The following is an 18,734-nucleotide window of genomic DNA, read 5'->3' as shown; positions in this document are numbered from 1 at the left end:
AGAGTGAATCAGTGAATGGGAGATCTCTTTCTCTGTCTCTGCTTTTCAAATAAATAAAATAAATAATTAAAATATATTTATTTGAAAGGGAAAGTGACAAAGTAGGAGAGATGAAAGATCTTGCATCTGCTGGTTCACTCCCCAGCTGGTAACAGCAGCCAGGTCTGGGCCAGGCTGAAGCCAGGAACCAAGAACTCCATCCTGGTCTCCACATGGGTGGCAGGAGCCTAAGCTCTTGGGCAGTTCTTGCTGCCTTCCCATGCCCACAAGCAGGAAGCTGAATCATAAGCTGAGTAGCTGGAACTTGAACTGGTACTCTGATATGGGATGCTGGCAATAGGAGCAGTAGTTTAACCTGTTGTGCCACAATGCCAGCTCCTTAACAAGTGCTTTTTCTTAAAAATGCATACACAAAAGGAAATGAGAGAAGAATTTAAATGTTTGACTATAGAATTAATAAAGATACACAAGAAAACAGTAACGTAGGAATGAGCGATGGAAATTATAAGGCCCAAATAAGAAAACAAATAGCAAAATGATAGAAGTCTCTTCCTAGTAATCACTTCATATGTAAATGGTTTATCCTCTCCAAACAAAAAGCAGAGATTGACAAAATGGAGTTTTTTCTTTAAAGATTTATTTATTAATTTATTTGAAAGGCAGAGTGATAGAGACAGAGATTGTCCATCTGCTGGTTCACTCCCCAGATGGCTGCCACAGCCAGGGCTGGGCCAGGCTGGAGCCAGGAGCCAGGAATTCTATACTGAAATTCCCACATGAGTGGCAGAGGCCCAAGCACTTGGGCCGTTTTTCACTGCCTTCCCTGGCACATTAGCAGGGCGCTGTATCGGAAGCAGAGTAGCTGGGTCTCGAACTCTGATGGGATGCTGGCATTACAAGCATGCCTTTACTCACTGTGCCACAACACTGGTCCCCAAAATTTTTTTGAAATTTGGAATTTTTTGAAGTCCAACTTTATGCCACCCACAAAAAATCCAAAATACAAATAGGCTGAAACTGAAAATATGGCAAAAGATATTCAGTGCAAATGGTAACCAGAAGAAAATGAGAGTTGTCTATACTCATATCCAACAAGGTAGACTTTACATTTGAAAAGATTATAAGCAACAAAGAAGGACATAAGTAAAAGGTTCAATACAGCAAAAACATATAATAGTTGTAAACATTTACGCATCTAATAACAGACCATCATAGTATATGAAGCACAAATTGACAGAACTGAAATAAGAAAGAATTCTACAATAGTTGAAGGGAAAGCATTTGACTTCCCAGATCAACCCAGGTGTGCATCCTGTCTCCAGTTTCCTGCTCATGCACACCCTGTGAAGCAGCAGGAGGTGGCTAAACTGGTTGAGTTCCTGCCACCATGTAGGAGACCTGGATTGAGTTCCCAGTTCCTGGCTCTGGCCTGACCCAGTCATGGGCATTGTGGGGAGTGAGCCAGCAAATTGAAGTGTTGTTGTTGTTGTTTTTTCTCTGTTTTCCTCTTAAAAAAAAAGTCATTAGTTGTATCAGTATTCCATTCTCAATAATAGATAAAACAACAAGACACAAATAAGGAAACAAGGCTAGAATAAAACAATAAAGCAACTAATCAGACATAGAGAACATTGTGGCCAACAATAACAGAATACACATTCTTCTTAAGTGTACATGGGACTTTTTTTTAAAAGATTTATTTATCTATTTGAAAGTCAGAGTTACAGAGAGAGAGAAGGAGAGGCAGGGAGTGAGAGAGATTCTATCCGCTGGTTCACTCCCCAATTGGACGCAATGGCCTCAGCTGTGCCAATCTGAAGCCAGGAGCCAGGAGTTTCTTCCAGGTCTCCCGTGTGGGTGCTGGGGCCCAAGGACTTGGGCCATCTTCTACTGCTGTCCCACGCCATAGCAGAGAGCTGGATCGGAAGTGGAGCAGCTGGGACTCAGTCCAGCGCCCAAATGGGATGCCGGCACTGCAGGCGACAGCTTCACCCATGATGTCACAGCACTGGCCCCAACATGGGACATTTTCTAGGCTAGACCATATGCTAGGTTACAAATCAAGTCTCAATCCATTTTATTTTTTAAAGATTGATTTATTTATTTGAAAGAGTTACATAGAGAAAGAGAGGCAAAGAGAGAGGTCTTCCATCTGCTGGTTCACTGCCCAGTTGGCTGCAATGGCCAGAGCTGCACCGATCTGAAGCCAGAAGCCAGGAGCTTCGGGGTCTCACACACTGGTGCAGGGGCCCAAGGACTTGGGCCATCTTCTACTGCTTTTCTAGGACATAGCAGAGAGCTGGATTGGAAGTGGAACAGCCGGGACTAGAACTGGGAGCCCATTTGGGATGCTGGCACTGAAGGCGGTAGCTTTACCTGTGCTACACCACAGCGCTGGCCCCGTCATTAGATTTTAAATGATAGACAGCATACAGAGTATGTTCTGTGAACACCACAGGAAATCAGTAACAGAAGGAAGATGGGAAATTTGGGAATTTGTGGAAATTAAACAATACCTGTTTAAATGAACAGTGGATTGAGGGGAAGTCCTGAGAGACAAATGAAAACAAAACCACAACATATCAAAACTTACGGGACACAGAGAGAGCAGTGCTCAGGGAAATTTACACTGGTAAGTGCTTACATTAAGGAACAAGAAAGATCTCACATCAACAACTTTACAACTTAAAGAACCAGAGAGAATCAAACTGAGCACAAAGCCAGCAGAAGCAGAGAAATAGCAAAGGTGAGAACAGAGATGGGGCCAGTGAAGTCGTGCAGCAGTGAGGCCGCTGCCTGGGGCACTGGCATCCCTTGTGAGCATCAATTCGAATTCCGGCTGCTTCACTTCAGACCCAGCTGCTTGCTGATAACGCCTGGGAAAGCAGTGCTTTGGACCCTTGCCCCACACATGGAAGACCTACATGGCGTTCTGGTCTCCTGGCTTCAGCCTGGCCCAGCCCCAACCATCATGGCCATTTGGGAAGTGAACTGGCAGATGGAAGATACCTCTCTCAGTCTTTCCCTCTCTCTCTGTAACTGCCTTGCAAATAAATAAAATAAATTTTTAATTTATAAAAAGAAATTTACAGTGAAACCAAAAGTTCTTCAAAAAGATCAAGACTGACAGACCTTTAGCTAGATGGACTAAGAAAAAAGATTCAAATTATTAAAATACTAAGATGTAAATTATTGGAATTATTGTTGGAATTATTACTACTAGTTGTATGGAAAAAAAATGATTAGAACAGAGTATTGTAATGAATTGCACAACAACCAGTTGGGTAGCCTGGATGAAGTAGAAAAATTCCTAGAAACACAAAACCTAGAAATAGAAAATCTACATATGGCCAGCACTGTGGTGTAGTTGGTAAAGCCCCCTGCCTGCAGTGCCGGCATCCCGTATGGGCATTGGTTCAAGTCCTGGCTGCCCCACTTCCAATTCAGCTCTCTGCTATGGCCTGGGAAAGCAGTAGAAGATGGCCCGAGTCCTTGGGCCCCTGCACCGGCGTAGGAAACTCAGAAGAAGCTCCTGGCCCCTGGCTTTGGATCAGCACAGCTCCAGCTGTTGCGGCCATCTGGGGAGTGAACCAGCAGATGGAAGACCTCTCTCTCTGTCTCCTCTCTCTATGTAACTCTGACTTTCAAATAAATAAATAAATAAATAAATCTTTAAAAAAAAAGTCTATGAAGAATTAGGAAAAAGAAGAAAATTAAAAAAAGGCCTATAACTAGTAAGGAGATTTCATCATTAAACAAAAGGTTCCTAGGGCCAGTGTTGTTGGGTTAAGTTGCTGCTTGCCACACTTGCCATTGGAGTGACTGTTCAAGTCTCCACTGCTCTGTTTCTGATCCCTTCCTGCTAATGAGCCTGGAAAGGCAGCATTATTATATATTGGGAAAACTGCACAATACCTGAGCCCCTGCTACTCATATGGGCGACCAGGATGGAATTCCTGACTCCTGGTTTTGGTCTGGCCAAGCCCTGGCTCTTGTGTCCATTTAGGAAGTGAACCAGCAGATGGAGGATATCTCTCTTTTGTCTACTTGCCTCCTGCTTTTCTCTCTGCCTTTCAAATAAATGAGTAAATATTTAAAACATTTTTGTTTTTCTGAGAAATCTCTGGATCTGAATGCTTCAATGGTGAATTCTACCAGCATCTAAAGAACTAACACTGGTTGTTTTCAAACGTTTCCAAAAAATTGAAGAAGCAGGAACATCCTTAACTGTTTCCTTGAGGTTAGCATAGCAAATCAAAGCTTTGGTGCTAAAGCTCTATAAACATATTACAGCTGAGGTTGGGCCAGGGTCAGAGAAGGGAGCCAGAATACCATGCAGGTCTCTCGTGTGTGTGGCAGGAGTCCTATTAAGTGAGCCGGTACTGCTGCCTCCCAGGATCTGCATTGGCAGAAGCTGGAGGCAAGAGTTGGAGCCAGGAATCAAAGCCAGGTGCTCCAGTACGGGCTTTTTCTTTTTTCTTTCTTCTTTTTTTTAATTTTTATTATTTTTTTTGACAGGCAGAGTTAGACAGAGAGAGAGAGACAGAGAGAAAGGTCTTCCTTCCATTGGTTCACCCCCAAAATGGCCTCTACGGCCGGCGCACTGTGCCGATCTGAAGCCAGAAGCCAGGTGCTTCCTCCTGGTCTCCCATGCAGGTGCAGGGCCCAAGCACTTGGGCCGTCCTTTATTGCCTTCCTGGGCCACAGCAGAGAGCTGGACTGGAAAAGGAGCAACCGGGACTAGAACTCGGGGTGCCGGTGCTGCAGGTGGAGGATTAGCCAAGTGAGCTGTGGCGCTGGCCCAGTACGGGCTTTTTAACCACTAGACTAAATGTCCCTTACGTTTATCAATTTTCATTTGTTGAACCACCCTTGTAATGCAAGAATAAATCCCACTTGGTTTCCTTCTTTGACCCCTGGCCCAGCCTCAGCCGTTGCAGGTTTTAGGGAGTGAACCAGTGCATTTGCAGCTGTTTTTCTGATAGTATGCCTTTCAAATACAAACGTAGTAGCAGTGGGTGTTTGGCCTGATTGTTAAGGCACTAGTTACGTCATCTGCATGCCACATTAGGATACCTAGATTGTATACACAGCTCCAGCTCCAGCTTTCTACTAATGCAGACACAGGAGGCCATGGTGATGGCTCCAGAGATTGGTTCCTGTCACCCATGTGGGAGATCTGCGTGGAATTCCTGGCTCCTAGGCATTTGGGGAGTAAATGAGTGGGTGGGAGTGTGTGCACCATGTCTCACAAGCTCTCTATTTTCCCTCCTGTTGGATAAATTTTTAAAAATGCGATGAAATTAAAAACTGATCAAGGTGAGGTACTGCGTTAAGAGAATGAAGGAAGAAATCAGTCATCTTAATTGATGCAGATACAGCATTTGACAAAGTGTAATACCCTTTAAAAACATTCAACATGGGGCTGACCTTGTGGCTCATTAGGTCATATCAGAGTCCCGGCTGCTCCACTTCCGATCCAGCTGCCTGCTAATGCGTCTGGGAAAGTAAATGCTTGGGCCCCTGCCACTCACATGGAGGATCCAGATGGAATTTCAGGTGCCTGGCTTACTCTTGGACCAGTCCCAGCCATTGTGGTTTTGAGTCCTTTTCAAGTTCTTTCACAGAAATAAATTGGTTGATATCATCGCATTAGTATGAACTGCATAAATAGCCATACATAGTGTTAGAGGGTAATTCCTTCCTTCCTTCTTCTTTTTTTTTTTTTTTTTTGGTTTTGTTTAGAAAACACACACGGGCTTTATTGACATGGGAGCGGGGCGGGGCCGGCCCTACTTGCCGGCGATGAGCGGGTTGCGTAGCACCACGATGAGTCCCCGCGCAGGAACATCTTGGAGATGTAGTGGTCCTTGTTGACCGGCTTGGACTTCTCCTTGCCCTTGCCACTCTTGGGGACCTCGGTCCACATCTCCTTCACGTTCTCCAGCACCATGTTGCAGTGCCTGTCGAAGGCCTTCACGCGGCCCAGCAGCTTCTTGTTGTTGCGACAGTTGATGAGCACCTGGGTGTTGTTCTTGACCGACTGCGTGAGCACGGAGAGCGGGCCGTGTTGAACTCCTTCTCCTCCCGCTTCTGCAGCTCCTCGGGGGTCATCTCGCTCTTGGGCTTGTTGAGGAGGCTCATGGTGCCGGTCACGCGTTCGGGTCACTCTCACTCCAACCTCCGCGTTGCTTCTCAATACCTTTCTTTTGATTGATTGATTAACTGATTTGAAAGGTACAGTGACAGAGAGGGAGATAACTTTCATCTGCTGGTTTACTCTTCAAATGCTGGCAAGAGCCTGGGCTGGGCCAGGCCAAAGCTAGGAGCCAAGAGCTCCATCTGGGTCTCCCATGTGGATGACAGGGACCCAAGATATCATCTACCTGACAGAATTAAATGTAGGCATTTGATTTGGGACACAGGTGTCTTAATCACTAGGCTAAATACCCTCTTCTACATGGGCCCAGTTTTGAAGGGCTTTGGGATCTTGTGGAGCTAGCACTTTGTTATGATTGCATTGGGAAGCCACTGAAGCCTTGTAAACAGAGAAGTGACATTAGATATACATTTTAAAAAGGTTACTCTGGCAGCAAATTGGAAGATTTACATATACATATTATGTATTTATGTTTCTAATGATAAAAAAGTTAGTTATTGGGGCCAGAATTGTGGTGCAGTGGGTTAGACTGCTGCTTCTGATGCTGGCATCCCATCTTGGGTCCTGATTGCTCTGCCTGTGATCCATCCTCCTGCTAATGTGCCCGGGAAAACAACTGAAGATGGTCCAAGTGCGTGGGTTCCTGCCTCATGTAGGAGACAGGTAGAGATCCTGGCTCCTGGGTTTGGCATGGCCCAATGCTGGCTGTTGCAGCCAGTGAACCGGGTACCTTCTGCTCTGCATATCCTTAGAAATGCAAATTGACTATCTCTATCTGTAAAAATGAGGCAAATAACAGTTCTGTTTTGGTTGCATCATTAGGTCTGTAGGGGACATCTCTAGGAACTAACTTAGAGGCCATTTCTTTGTGCAAGGTATTTGGAACGAACTTTCAACAAAATAGTAGCTACAGTTGCTGCAGTTCTATCTTCAGCTTCACGGCTTCACCATGTTTCCTTTGTCGGAAATGCGCTGAGTCACCTCCAAGCTCGAAGCAGTCAGGAAACAGTGGCAAAGCAGTCACCAGAAATGTACACTCGATTTTCATGGCAGATATGTTCATGTTGTATTAGCTGGTGGAGCTGCATTCTGTATTGCTGTATGGACATATGCAGCACTCATATTGGAACAGAATGGAACCTGTCCCCTGTTGGCGGAGTCACCCCAAAGGAATGGCGAGGTCAGTAATCGTCCCAGCTGGTGTGTAATATTGAATTGTTTCAAAACCAGCTCCTAACTGATGCCAAGTAAAAGCACCATACCCATTAAAATACAGCATTGTTGAAGAAATAAAGTACATTAGAAATCTTCAAAACCAAACAAAAAGATTTGGTCTGAGGGAGAAATCCTCCGGAGCTCTGCTACCGACCATGAGCACACGTGGGAAGGGGCAGCTGAAGCCTGTTCATCATCTCGCAGGACTAGCACTCTTGTTCTTACAGGACTCTCTCAGAAGTCCTCTGTAGTTAAAAGCCTTAAAAGCAGGAAACTGCCTGCCTGGCATTGAGTGCAGGGAAGAGCTGATCCTGCTTGATGGCAGGTGTGAGAGGGAAGGGTGGGCTGAGCGACAGTCAATTGCAGGGGCTGCAGAGGTGATGGATGCTTGGTCGTGATGAGGAAGCCTGACTGCATGGGAAAAATACGTCCAAACCCATGAGCTGGGGGACATCTTTAAAAGAATTGATTTCTTTATTTGAAAGGCAGAGATACAGAAAGGGAGAGGTAGAGGCAAAGAGAGAGAAAGGTCTTCCATCTGCTGATTCTCTTCCCAAATGGCTGCAAAGCCAGGAACCAGGAGCTTCTTCCGGGTCTCCCACGTGGGTACAGGGCCCAAGCACTTGGGCCATCCTCTGCTGCTTTCCCAGGCCATAGCAGAGGGCTGGATTGATCTGGAGCAGGCCAGACTCAAACAGGAGACATATGGGATGCTGGTGCTGCAGGTGGGCCTTAACCCGCTATGCCCTTGAATATTTTAAAATTTTTGATTTATTTTTATTTTATTTGAAAGGCAGAGAGAGAGAGAGATCTTTCTCTGGTTCACTCCCCAAATGTCTGCAACACCTGGGTCTGGGCCAGGCTGAAGTCAGGAGCTCAGAACTCAATCTAGGTCTCCCATGTGCTTTTTTTTTTTTTTTTTTTTTTTTTGACAGTCAGAGTTAGAGAGTGAGAGAGTGAGACAGAGAGAAAGGTTTTCCTTTTTCCGTTGGTTCACCCCCCAAATGGCCGCTACAGGGTGCCGCCGCTGCAGGCAGAAGATTAGCCAAGTGAGACGCGGTGCCGGCCAAGGTCTCCCATGTGTATGGCAGGGACCCAGCTTCTTGGGCCATCACCTGCTGCCTCCCAGGTGCATGTTATCAGGAAGCTGGAATTGGAAGCAAAGCCAGGATTCCAGCTCAGGCACTCCAATATGAGAAGCAGGCATTGCAAGTGATGACTTCACTGCTGTGCCAAACACCCTTACCTGGATACAGATTTTTTAATACTGAAATGAGAGTTCTACTGTCTTTATCAGAATTGTCGGATTCCCTGGAATATATAGCTCATGAATGTGTTGCAAGTTGCCATTTTTTTCTTCTGAATGTGAATAGTCAGTGATTTCAAAAATTTGATGAAAGAGCCCAATACTAATGATGCCACAGGTGATGTTTTCAATTAGCAGTGTTTTAATGAGATCTGTGGGCTGGTAAGGGCTAATCCTGTAGTGTATGGAAAAAAACTGAGGAAACAGGCCCAGCCCTGGCAAGTCTCCTGAGGTCGGGTTTTGCTAATTCAGGTGGCTTTTTTTTTTTTTTTAACTCCGATTTCTTTGATTAAGCTTATCTTACAAGTTCTCTGGAAGTAAATTTGTTTCTGACACTAGTCGGATGCTTTATATCTTGCCAGATAAGTAAAGCTAGCAGATGCTTGTAAAATCAAGTTTTTAGTGACTTTCTAAGCTAGATAAAAATAAAAGCCCATTACTTATAGAAGTAAATAAGTGGCCATTGGCGCATAGTTCAGCAGAGCACAAGTGTGATCTCTTTTGGGAAACCTGAAGGCTCGTGGAGAAAAAAGAGAAATCGAGTTTATTTTTTCATGAACTTTGAGATGTATACATTGCATGTACATCTGGTATCTTGTAACTGATTTAAACTGCTGAAGAGATAAAAATGACTTACTTCTTAGAGTGCTTCAAGAACATTATGCCCAGTTTTGAGATCTGAAAAAGAGTTCCAGAGGCCGTATTCCCAGCGAAAGGCCATCAGATGGCCCAGGGGCTCTGTCAGGGTAGCATGCAGTCCAGACGTGGTGTTGCCTGCTTTACTGCTTACCTGGTGCTGGTGTCCCACTTGGTAATCTGTGTTCCAGGTTTCAGCCTGGAGGGGAGGAAGCTTAGCTGTTGAGGGCATAGTCGTATAAACATCTACTAGAAATGTCTGGGGCCCTTTTGAGTTACATCATTTTTATTAGTATACATATATATTTTAAAATAATTCATTTATGCTTCCTTGGGTATTAATAACACTGTAAAAACAATAAACCAGAAAGGCAGAAAATAATAGATGTTTGCAGAATACTTTAGCCTGATTCATTGCTGTACAGATAGAAATTAAGGAAAGGGGTTTTATCTTTCACTTGTTCATTCCTCTATCCCTGCCACTTCAGAGAGACCCAGAAGTAGGTGTTTGAACTAAGTTTTAGTAGGCCACACTAAAAGATTTTAAAAAAAGTTGTGAAAATCCAAGGTCAAGTTGAGTATTTTCACCCCAGTCTAGGTGATGGATGTGCATAGACCTGAACAAACTCCTTGCCTGTTGTAGTGATGTCTCAGGGTGACTCACTAGGGACCTCCTTAAAGTCAGATCTTGGTATGAAAAAGATGACATAGAGTTCAAACTCATTACCTTGTGTTATTAACACACAGCGCCAAGTAATTAGCTCAGCAGCCCCTCCCCCTCATTCTGAATTAATTGACGTGGGATATGGCCTGGAAGGGATTTTTAATAGCTCCCTGGGTGATTCTAATGTTCAGCCACTACCGAGAGCCGCTAACAGTTATATGCTTTCCACACTTTGAATTCAGTGATGCAGTAGACAAGTAGTATAGCAGAAGATGACTTGAACAGTATATATATTTTGTTACAACTGTTTTCTGTCTTAATCAGGACCTGGGTTATAGTTTTTAAGCTGGCCGTCAGTACGTGTGGGTGCATGGCACTGCGGTGAAGCTGCTGCTTGGGATGCCCACGCATCAAGTTGGGGTGTCTGGGTTTGAGTCCCGGCTCTGCTCTCCGTTGCAGCTTCCTGCTTGCAGACCTTGGGAGAACAGCAGTGATGGCTCAGGTCGCTGGGTTCATGCCACCCATGTGGAAGACCTGGATTGGGCTCCAGGTTCCTGACTTTGTGGGCATTTAGGGAGTGAACAGAGTGTGATCTCTTTGTCTGACTTTCAAATAAATTAAAAAATTCAAAAATACCTCCCCAAAAGATAGCATTGAGTGCAAATATGTTGGATAATAGATTTAGCAGCTTATTTTTTTTTTCTTTGCAATGCAGAGTTATCTGAGCTTACAAATGAGAGGGCCCAAAAAGGATGAGTTGGAGGCAAAGTAATTTTCTTTTTTTAAAGATTTATTTGAAAGAGTTACAGAAAGAGAGAGAGAGAGAGAGAGAAAGAGAGAAACAGGGGTCCTTTCTTCCGCTGGTTCATTCCCCAAATGGCTGCAACATGCTGGGGCTGGGTCAGGCTAAAGCCAGGAACTAGAGCTCCCTCCGGGTCCCCGACATGGGTGCAGGGGCCCAAGCACCTGGGCCATTCTCCGCTGCTTTCCCAGCCATACCAGCAGGAAGCCGGATCAGAAGTGGAGCAGCCAGGGTTTGAACCAGTGCCCATATGGGATGCTGGTGGTGCAGGCCGTGACTTTAACTTGCTGCACCACAGTGTTGGCCTCAGTAATTTTCTCTGAGTACCATCTGTATATGCCATCTGTGGCAGTTTGTGTGTTTGCTTGATTATCTATTTAAGTAGATAATATCCTTGTTCTTAAATAGCTGAATAATACTAATAACACTATAATTGAAAGACTTGGCTTTTTTATTTTAAAGATTTATTTATTTATTTGAAAGAGTTACACAGAGAGAGGAGGAGAGGCAGAAAGAGAGAGAGAGAGAGCGAGCGAGCGAGCGAGGTATTCCATCTGATGGTTCACTCTGCAATTGGCTGCAATGGCCGGAGCTGTGCCGATCCGAACCCAGGAGCCAGGAGCTTCTTCCGGGTCTCCCAGGTGGGTGCAGGGACCCAAGGACTTGGGCCATCTTCTGCTGCTTTCCCAGGCCATAGCAGAGAGCTGGATTGGAAGTGGAGCAGCCGGGACTAGAACTGGTGCCTGTGTGGGATACCAGTACTGCAGGCAACAGCTTTATCTGCTATGTCATAATGCCAGCACCCCCTCCCCTTTCTAAGATTTGTTTTATTTACTTGAAAGGCAGAGTGACAGAGAGGGCAAGACAGAGATCTTACATCCACTGATTCACTTCCTGATGGCCAGAACGATTGGGGCTAGACTGTGCTAGGCCAAAGCCAGGAACCTGGAACTCCATCTGGGTCTCACACATGGGTGGCAGCTGGGACTACAGTTGCCAGGCTCTATGGGAACTGGCTGTGCTGCAGTGCTGGCTCCTAGAAAATATTGTTTTAATTTCCAGTTTTACAGTTTTGCCTGGACTTTATGTGAGAACATTCTTGGTGTAAGGTATGAAGAACATATTCTAACATCCTTTTGAAAATTAGTATTACAGACAAAGTTCATGTGATAATGTCATTCCTAGAATCATGAAGTTTGTGTTGACAAAGTGCTGCAGGTGCACATCTGAAGATGCCTTTTTTTTTTTTTTTTTTTTGACAGGCAGAGTTAGACAGTGAGAGAGAGAGACAGAGAGAAAGGTCTTCCTTCCCTTGGTTCACCCCCTAAATGGCCGCTACAGCCAGTGCTGCGCCAATCCGAAGCCAGGAGCCAGGTGCTCCCTCCTGGTCTCCCATGCGGGTGCAGGGCCCAAGCACTTGGGCCATCCTCCACTGCCTTCCTGAGCCACAGCAGAGAGCTGGACTGGAAGAGGAGCAACCAGGACAGAATCCGGCACCCCAAATGGGACTAGAATCCGGAGTGTGGTGCCGCAGGCGGAGGATTAGCCTAGTGAGCCACGGCGCCAGCCCGGGTGCTTTAATTCTCCCCAAAGAGAATTCATCCAGGACATTTTCATTCAGCTGGAATAAGAGGCAGAGGTTGATCGTCTCCTGAATGTATATTGGTCATTGATCTACATTTCTTAATTGTTCTTTTTGTTCTGCCAAGATGATTTTTCTTGACAGAAAAGTTAGAAGAAACGCAGGAACTGGATGTTAGCTCTGTAGTTAGTCATGTACCATTTGCATCACACATGGACCTGTGCCTTTGTTAACTTTTTCGCAAGTCTTAGTATATTCTGGGCTTCAGCACAAGCTTCCTTCTTACATACACTGGTGCCATAACAAATTGTTTCCCTTTTTTATATGTATTGTGCATGTTGATCTAATTCTGAGTTGATCGGTGACCTTTCTGTTTAGATAACTTTCTTCTGTCTGAGCTCTTTTTTTTTTTTTTTGGATAGGCAAAGTTAGACGGTGAGAGAGCAAGACAGAAAGGTCTTCCTTTCTCCGTTGGTTCACCCCCTCAAATGGCTGCTACAGCCAGCGCTGCACTGATCCGAAGCCAGGAGCCAGTTGCTTCCTCCTGGTCCTCCCATGTGGGTGCAGGGCCCAAGCACTTGGGCCATCCTCCACTACCTTCCCGGGCCACAGCAGAGAGCTGAACTGGAAGAGGAGCAACCAGGACAGAATCCAGCGCCCCAACCAGGACTAGAACCCGGGCTGCCGGCGCCGCAGGCAGAGGATTAGCCTAGTGAGCCATGGTGCCTGCCATGTCTGAGCTCATTTGGGATTGTCAGAACCTCAGTCCTGTAGCCTTCCCTTTTAGCATCTCAGAACAGGGACTTGGCTCCTGTCTCTTCCCCTGTTTGAAATCTGTTCTCTGAACTGAGCAGCCACTTCTGGCCACGCCCCCTGCTCCCCTTCCTGCCCTTATGGCTTCTTTGCTTTCTTTGATGCCCCACTACTTTTCTGATCAATTTCTTGTTCGAGTTAGGCTCACAGTTAAAGCCCTACTCATTTCTTTTGCCTTCTGGGTAAAATAATTAGCAAGGAAAAATTTTAAAATGATGTGTGCTGCTTTTTTTAGTTGAGTAAAATTTCTCAGTAGCAGAATTCTTTTGTCACTGTGTTGTTGTTGTTGTTTTTTTTTTTTTTTGGACAGGCAGAGTGGACAGTGAGAGAGAGAGAGACAAAGGTCTTCCTTTGCCGTTGGTTCACCCTCCAATGGCTGCCGCGGCTGGCGCGCTGCGGCCGGCGCACCGCGCTGATCCGATGGCAGGAGCCAGGAGCCAGGTGCTTTTCCTGGTCTCCCATGGGGTGCAGGGCCCAAGCACCTGGGCCATCCTCCACTGCACTCCCCGGCCACAGCAGAGGGCTGGCCTGGAAGAGGGGCAACCGGGACAGAATCCGGCGCCCCAACCGGGACTAGAACCCGGTGTGCCGGCGCCGCTAGGCGGAGGATTAGCCTAGTGAGCCGCGGCGCCGGCCTTGTCACTGTTTTTGACAGAGGGCTCCTGCCAAGAAGGTAAGCTAATTTTTGCCTTTACTTGGTAGTCAAGATATCTCTCTGGGCCCATGCTAAAATTTGCAGGCCATCTCTGCTTGCCAGATACCTTTTCTCTTCTGACGTTACATGCTTCCCACAAATCCCAGGAAATCTCTCTACTTTCCTCTGTCAAAGGACACAGTTTTGACGACTGAGCTTAAGATCTTGACTGGTAATACTTCATTCCACAAAATCCAGTCAGTGTCCTGATGAGTTAAGCAGAAGAACTTTTTTTTTTTTTTTGAGATTTATTTATATATTTGAAAGTCAGAGTTACACAGAGAGGAGAGGCAGAGAGAGAGAGAGAGAGAGATCAAGATCTTTCATCTGCTGGTTCACTCCCCAGTTGGCCACAATGGCCGGAGCTGTGCCCATCTGAAGCCAGGAGCCGGGACCTTCTTTCGGATCTCCCATGCGGGTGTAGGGGTCCAAGGACTTGGGCCATCTTCTGCTGCTTTCCCAGGCCACAGCAGAGAGCTGGATCCGAAGTGGAGCAGCAGGGACTCAAACCGTTGCCCATATGAGATGCCAGCACTGCACATGGCGGCTCCATTCACTACACCACAGAGCCAACCCCAAGAACTTGGTTTTATAGACAGAAAAGAGCTGAAGAAAGCAGAAATGAAAAGGATTGGTTGTGGGGAGCAGCCCGGACTGGACTGAGTTACTGGAATTAAGACTTATTCTATGCATCTGCTCTCCCACAATATGGCGCTGGGAGAGAAGTAAACAGCTTCTGCACAGCTGCCTCCAGTTCAACCAATAAACTGTAGGACTTGCTCCTGATTGGAGAGCAGCGTACTCGGCGTGTGGGCAGCCGAGTTGGGATTGGCGGAGGAGGACTATAAAGGAGGAGAGAGACGGCATTCACGAGGAACATCTAAGAAGAACATCTAGCTGAAGGAACACCTGTGCAGCCCCCGAGAGAGCCGGCCGGCGGAGTGCCGCTCCCCTGCGGAAGTGGGGAATGTGGCCAGGGGGAACCGCCCTTCCACGGAGGTGGAAGGGATAGTAGCCAACCCGGGAAGAACCAGCAGCAAACCTGGGGAGGGCCGAGCAGACGAAAGAACAGCACAGGGTCTTGTGTCGTTCCCCCACGAAGACGGGGAGCGACAATTGGTCATTTCACTTTTTTTTTTTTTTGTAAGGTACTGACAGGGAGGGAGACAGACAATAGAAGAATCAGAATCACTGGTTCTATCAGGTTACTTCAGGTTTTCTCTTTTTTCTGAAAGATTGTGGCAAAAAGGGAATTTTATTATTAAGCCAATTGAAACTGGCTTGTTTGCAGGGATATTTGACTATTACCTCTTTAATCATGATTTCTCAGAGTCAGATAAGCAGCTTAGTTTCAGCTTGGTGAGTGAGTCCATTTTGATTTCTAGCCTGGTCTGTTGGGGCCTCTTACAGGAACTTAGTCCAAAGCATTGGCCTCGTGTAAGAAGCCTGTGAGAGCTGCTCTGCAACTTGTGATGGAATCCTGTTAGATATGGGAAAGATCACTTCTCTTCTTTTCTTTTTCTTTCCTTTTTTTTTTTTTTTTTTAATTTGAGAGGTAAAGTTATAGACAGAGAGGGAGAGACAGAGAGAGAGGTCTTCCATCCGCTGGTTTACTCCCTAAATGGCCACAATGGCTGGAATGGGGCCAATCCAAAGCCAGGACCCAGGAGCTTCTTCCAGGTCTCCCACGCAGTTGCAGGGGCTCAAGCACTTGGGCCATCTTCTGCTGCTTTCCCAGGCCATAGCAGAGAGCTGGATCAGAAGTGAGGCAGCTGGGACATGATCCGTATGGGTTGCTAGCACCACAGGCAGAGGCTTAGTCTACTATGCCACAGTGCCTGCCCGGAAAGATCACTCTTGATACTGCTTCTGTTTTTCTCATACTTTGGCTGTGCCTCCATTTCTACTTGGGGGAATGTACATTGTTAACTTGTTACTTATTGGGTAAGGTGTCTGTATCTTTGTATTTGATCAGATATAGGAAAGGTGTCAGTAGTTGCAAAATGATCACAATGTATATAGTGCTGAGTATTGTTTACTGGAGAATGTAGAAGTCATGTCACCAAATATTTACTGAATACATAACAGAGAGCGTCCAGGGCTGGACGTTCGGCGCAGGGTTTAAGATGCTGCTTGGGATACCCACATCCTGTATCAGAGTCTGGTTCTGCTTCAGATCCCAGCATCCTTCTAACGTGCAACAACCCACTTGGGAGTTCCTGACTGCTTGTTTCAGCCTGGCCCATCCCATGCTGTTGTGGGCATTTGGAGAGTAAACCAGCAGATGGAAGATCTTTCTCTGTGTCTGTCTGTTTCTGTTGTGGTGCAGCGGGTTAATCCACTGCCTATGTCTCTGGTGTCCCCTGTGAGCACCGGTTTGAGCTTTAGCTGCTCTACTTCCAATCCAGCTCCCTGCTAATATGCCTGAGAAAGCAGCGGAAGATGGCCCAGGAGTTTGGGCCCCTACCACACATGGGAGACCCTGAGAGAGTTCCTGGCTCCCGGCTTCAGCTTGGCTCAGCCTTGGCCATTGTGGCCATTTGGGGAGTGAACCAGCATATAGAAAAGACCTCTCTCTCTCTGTCTCTTTCTCTCTCTGTCACTTTTCCTATCAAATAAGTAAATCTGTTTTAAAAAGCTTAATTTCATTGAAATGAATGAAATGCAAGAAGCAATCAGAGAATGACATAAAATGCCAAATTATACATTGGCATCAACTCCTTAGAGTCTGTTGGAGTGGGTTTCCGCCTGTAAGAAAAGAGCAAACTCCTTGAAAACCATCTCTTGCTGAATGTTTTTGTTTGCGTAGACACATGGGCCTAGAACTGTATTTACCAATGATCTTTTGCCTGCTTCTCTGGAAATATGGAACTGAGTGCTACTCTTTTGCTCCCATAGCAAACGATGCAGCAAGAGCATGAATAATTCAAGTATATTTGGGCTTTATAGATCTTAAAATTGCTGATGAGGAAATATAGTCTTGTGAGTTTGATTTGGCTTTACTTTCTTGAGTTAATCATAGGGATAACTTTTAGAATCAATGTCAGAAATCCAGTCCCAAATGACAGGCTTTGCTTGGTCATGGGGGTTTAGAAGCAGTGCTACCTGAAGCTGAGAAAATCAGGAACTATCACTCTACATTAACCTTGCTTGGCAGCACCTTTTTTTCTTTTTATGTTTTGACAGTGACATGTGAGAAGGAAAAATACCACCCTACGTTCATAAAGGTTGAGCTGTTGGTGAAATTCTGTTTGCTTTGATTCCTAGTAATTTCACTAATCTTTCCACACAAGGCATCATCAGATATGTTTTTCAGATTGCTAGGGCAGTAAAGTCTCCCAGAAACTAAAACTATGTTCCTAACATTTTGTGTATGTTGCTTTATTTTCTGAACTATTTGTTGGGAGCTGGGGGAGCGTCTGGACTTTGAGAAGTAGAAGAATTTGGACAGAATACGCTTCTAGAAAACTCCATGCCTTTTTTTTTTTTTTTTGGACAGGCAGAGTGGACAGTGAGAGAGAGAGACAGAGAGAAAGGTCTTCCTTTGCCGTTGGTTCACCCTCCAGTGGCCACCGTGGCTGGTGTGCTGCGGCCGGCGCACCACGCTGATCCGACGGCAGGAGCCAGGTGCTTCTCCTGGTCTCCCATGGGGTGCAGGGCCCAAGTACTTGGGCCATCCTCCACTGCACTCCCTGGCCACAGCAGAGAGCTGGCCTGAAAGACGGGCAACCGTGACAGAATCCGGCGCCCCAACTGGGACTAGAACCCAGTGTGCCGGCGCCACAAGGTGGAGGATTAGCCTATTGAGCCGTGGCGCCGGCCTCTTTTTTTTTTTTTTTTTGAAAGAATTACTTATTTGAGAGGCAGAGTTATAGGCAGAGAGGGAAAGACAGAGACCTTCAATCTGCTGATTCACTTCCCAGATGGCTGCAATGGCTGGAGCTGGGCTGATCCAAACTCAGGAGCCAGGAGCTTCTTCCAGATCTCCCACAGGCATACAGGAGCTCAAGTGCTTGGACCATCTTCCACTGCTTTCCTAGGCCATTAGCAGGGAGCTGGATCAGAAATGGAGCAGCCAGGACTCAAACCAGTGCTCATATGGGATGCTGGAACCGCAAGTAGAGGCTTAACCTACTGCGCCACAGCGCTGGCCCTGAAAACTCCATGCTTCTGTAGCTTTAAGTAGTCTCAAGGGAACAGTAGTTTGTTTCACCTGACAAATTACTATGGACAGTAAGAAAGACTCCCAACCTCCTCTATTCTTCACTCATACGAACAAAGCAAACACACCTCCAGACCAAAAAAGGAGGAAAGCGTCCTTTGTGTTCTGACTTTTGCATTTTTTATTTTAAAGTTTCTATTTATTTATTTGAGAGGCAGAGTTACAGAGAGTGGGAGAGACAGAGAGAAAAGTTATCTTCCATCTGCTGGTTCACTCCCCAAATAGCTGCAATGGCTAGGGGCCAGGAGCCGCCTCTGGGTCTTCCATGCGGGTACAGGGGCTAAAATGCTTGGACCATCTTCCACTGCTTTACCAGACCATAGCAGAGAGCTGGGTTGGAAGAGGAGCAGCTGGGACTTGAGCTGGTACCCATATGAGATACTGATGCCTCAGGAGGAGGCTTAGCCCACTATGCCACAGCACTAGCCCCTTGCATTATTTTTTAAGCAACTAGAAACCTATTTCATAAATATTGGTTTGTATCTAGGCTAATTGAATTCAACTAATGATGTATATTCTTGCTCTTTAGACATTAACATAAGAAGATTTTTCCACCCTCCCATTCTTTTTATTAACTTCCCATGCTGTTAAGTAAGTTAGGAGCCCAGAACTGCTTCTGGATCTCCCACATGGGTACAGA

General features: G+C 46.0%; 1 protein-coding gene and 2 pseudogenes across 6 annotated transcripts in view; 2 read left to right on the top strand and 1 right to left on the bottom strand.

The window, feature by feature from the left end:
- TFCP2 (transcription factor CP2) overlaps window positions 1-18,734 on the top strand; it is a 69,649-nt gene that overhangs the window by 16,088 nt on the left and 34,827 nt on the right. Inside the window, exon 1 of one of the 6 annotated variants that reach the window (XM_089308364.1) lies at window positions 7,932-8,100. The exons of 4 other annotated variants lie outside the window; for them this stretch is intronic. In XM_089308364.1, coding sequence (XP_089164490.1) covers window positions 8,081-8,100 — 20 coding nt within the window. In that variant the 5' untranslated portion in view covers window positions 7,932-8,080. Of the gene's footprint in view, window positions 1-7,931; window positions 8,101-11,350; window positions 11,425-18,734 lie in introns of those variants that run through there. One more of the 6 variants, XM_089308361.1, reaches the window with a different exon arrangement.
- On the bottom strand, window positions 5,711-6,144 carry LOC100347224 (small nuclear ribonucleoprotein Sm D2 pseudogene; annotated as a pseudogene).
- LOC127491096 (cytochrome c oxidase subunit 7B, mitochondrial pseudogene) lies at window positions 6,783-7,454 on the top strand (annotated as a pseudogene).

Source organism: Oryctolagus cuniculus, chromosome 11, assembly GCF_051225735.1.
Source record: "Oryctolagus cuniculus isolate XC-2025 breed Fujian yellow rabbit chromosome 11, ASM5122573v1, whole genome shotgun sequence".
Lineage (NCBI taxonomy): Eukaryota > Metazoa > Chordata > Mammalia > Lagomorpha > Leporidae > Oryctolagus > Oryctolagus cuniculus.
This window is presented reverse-complemented; position numbering and strand designations above follow the sequence as displayed.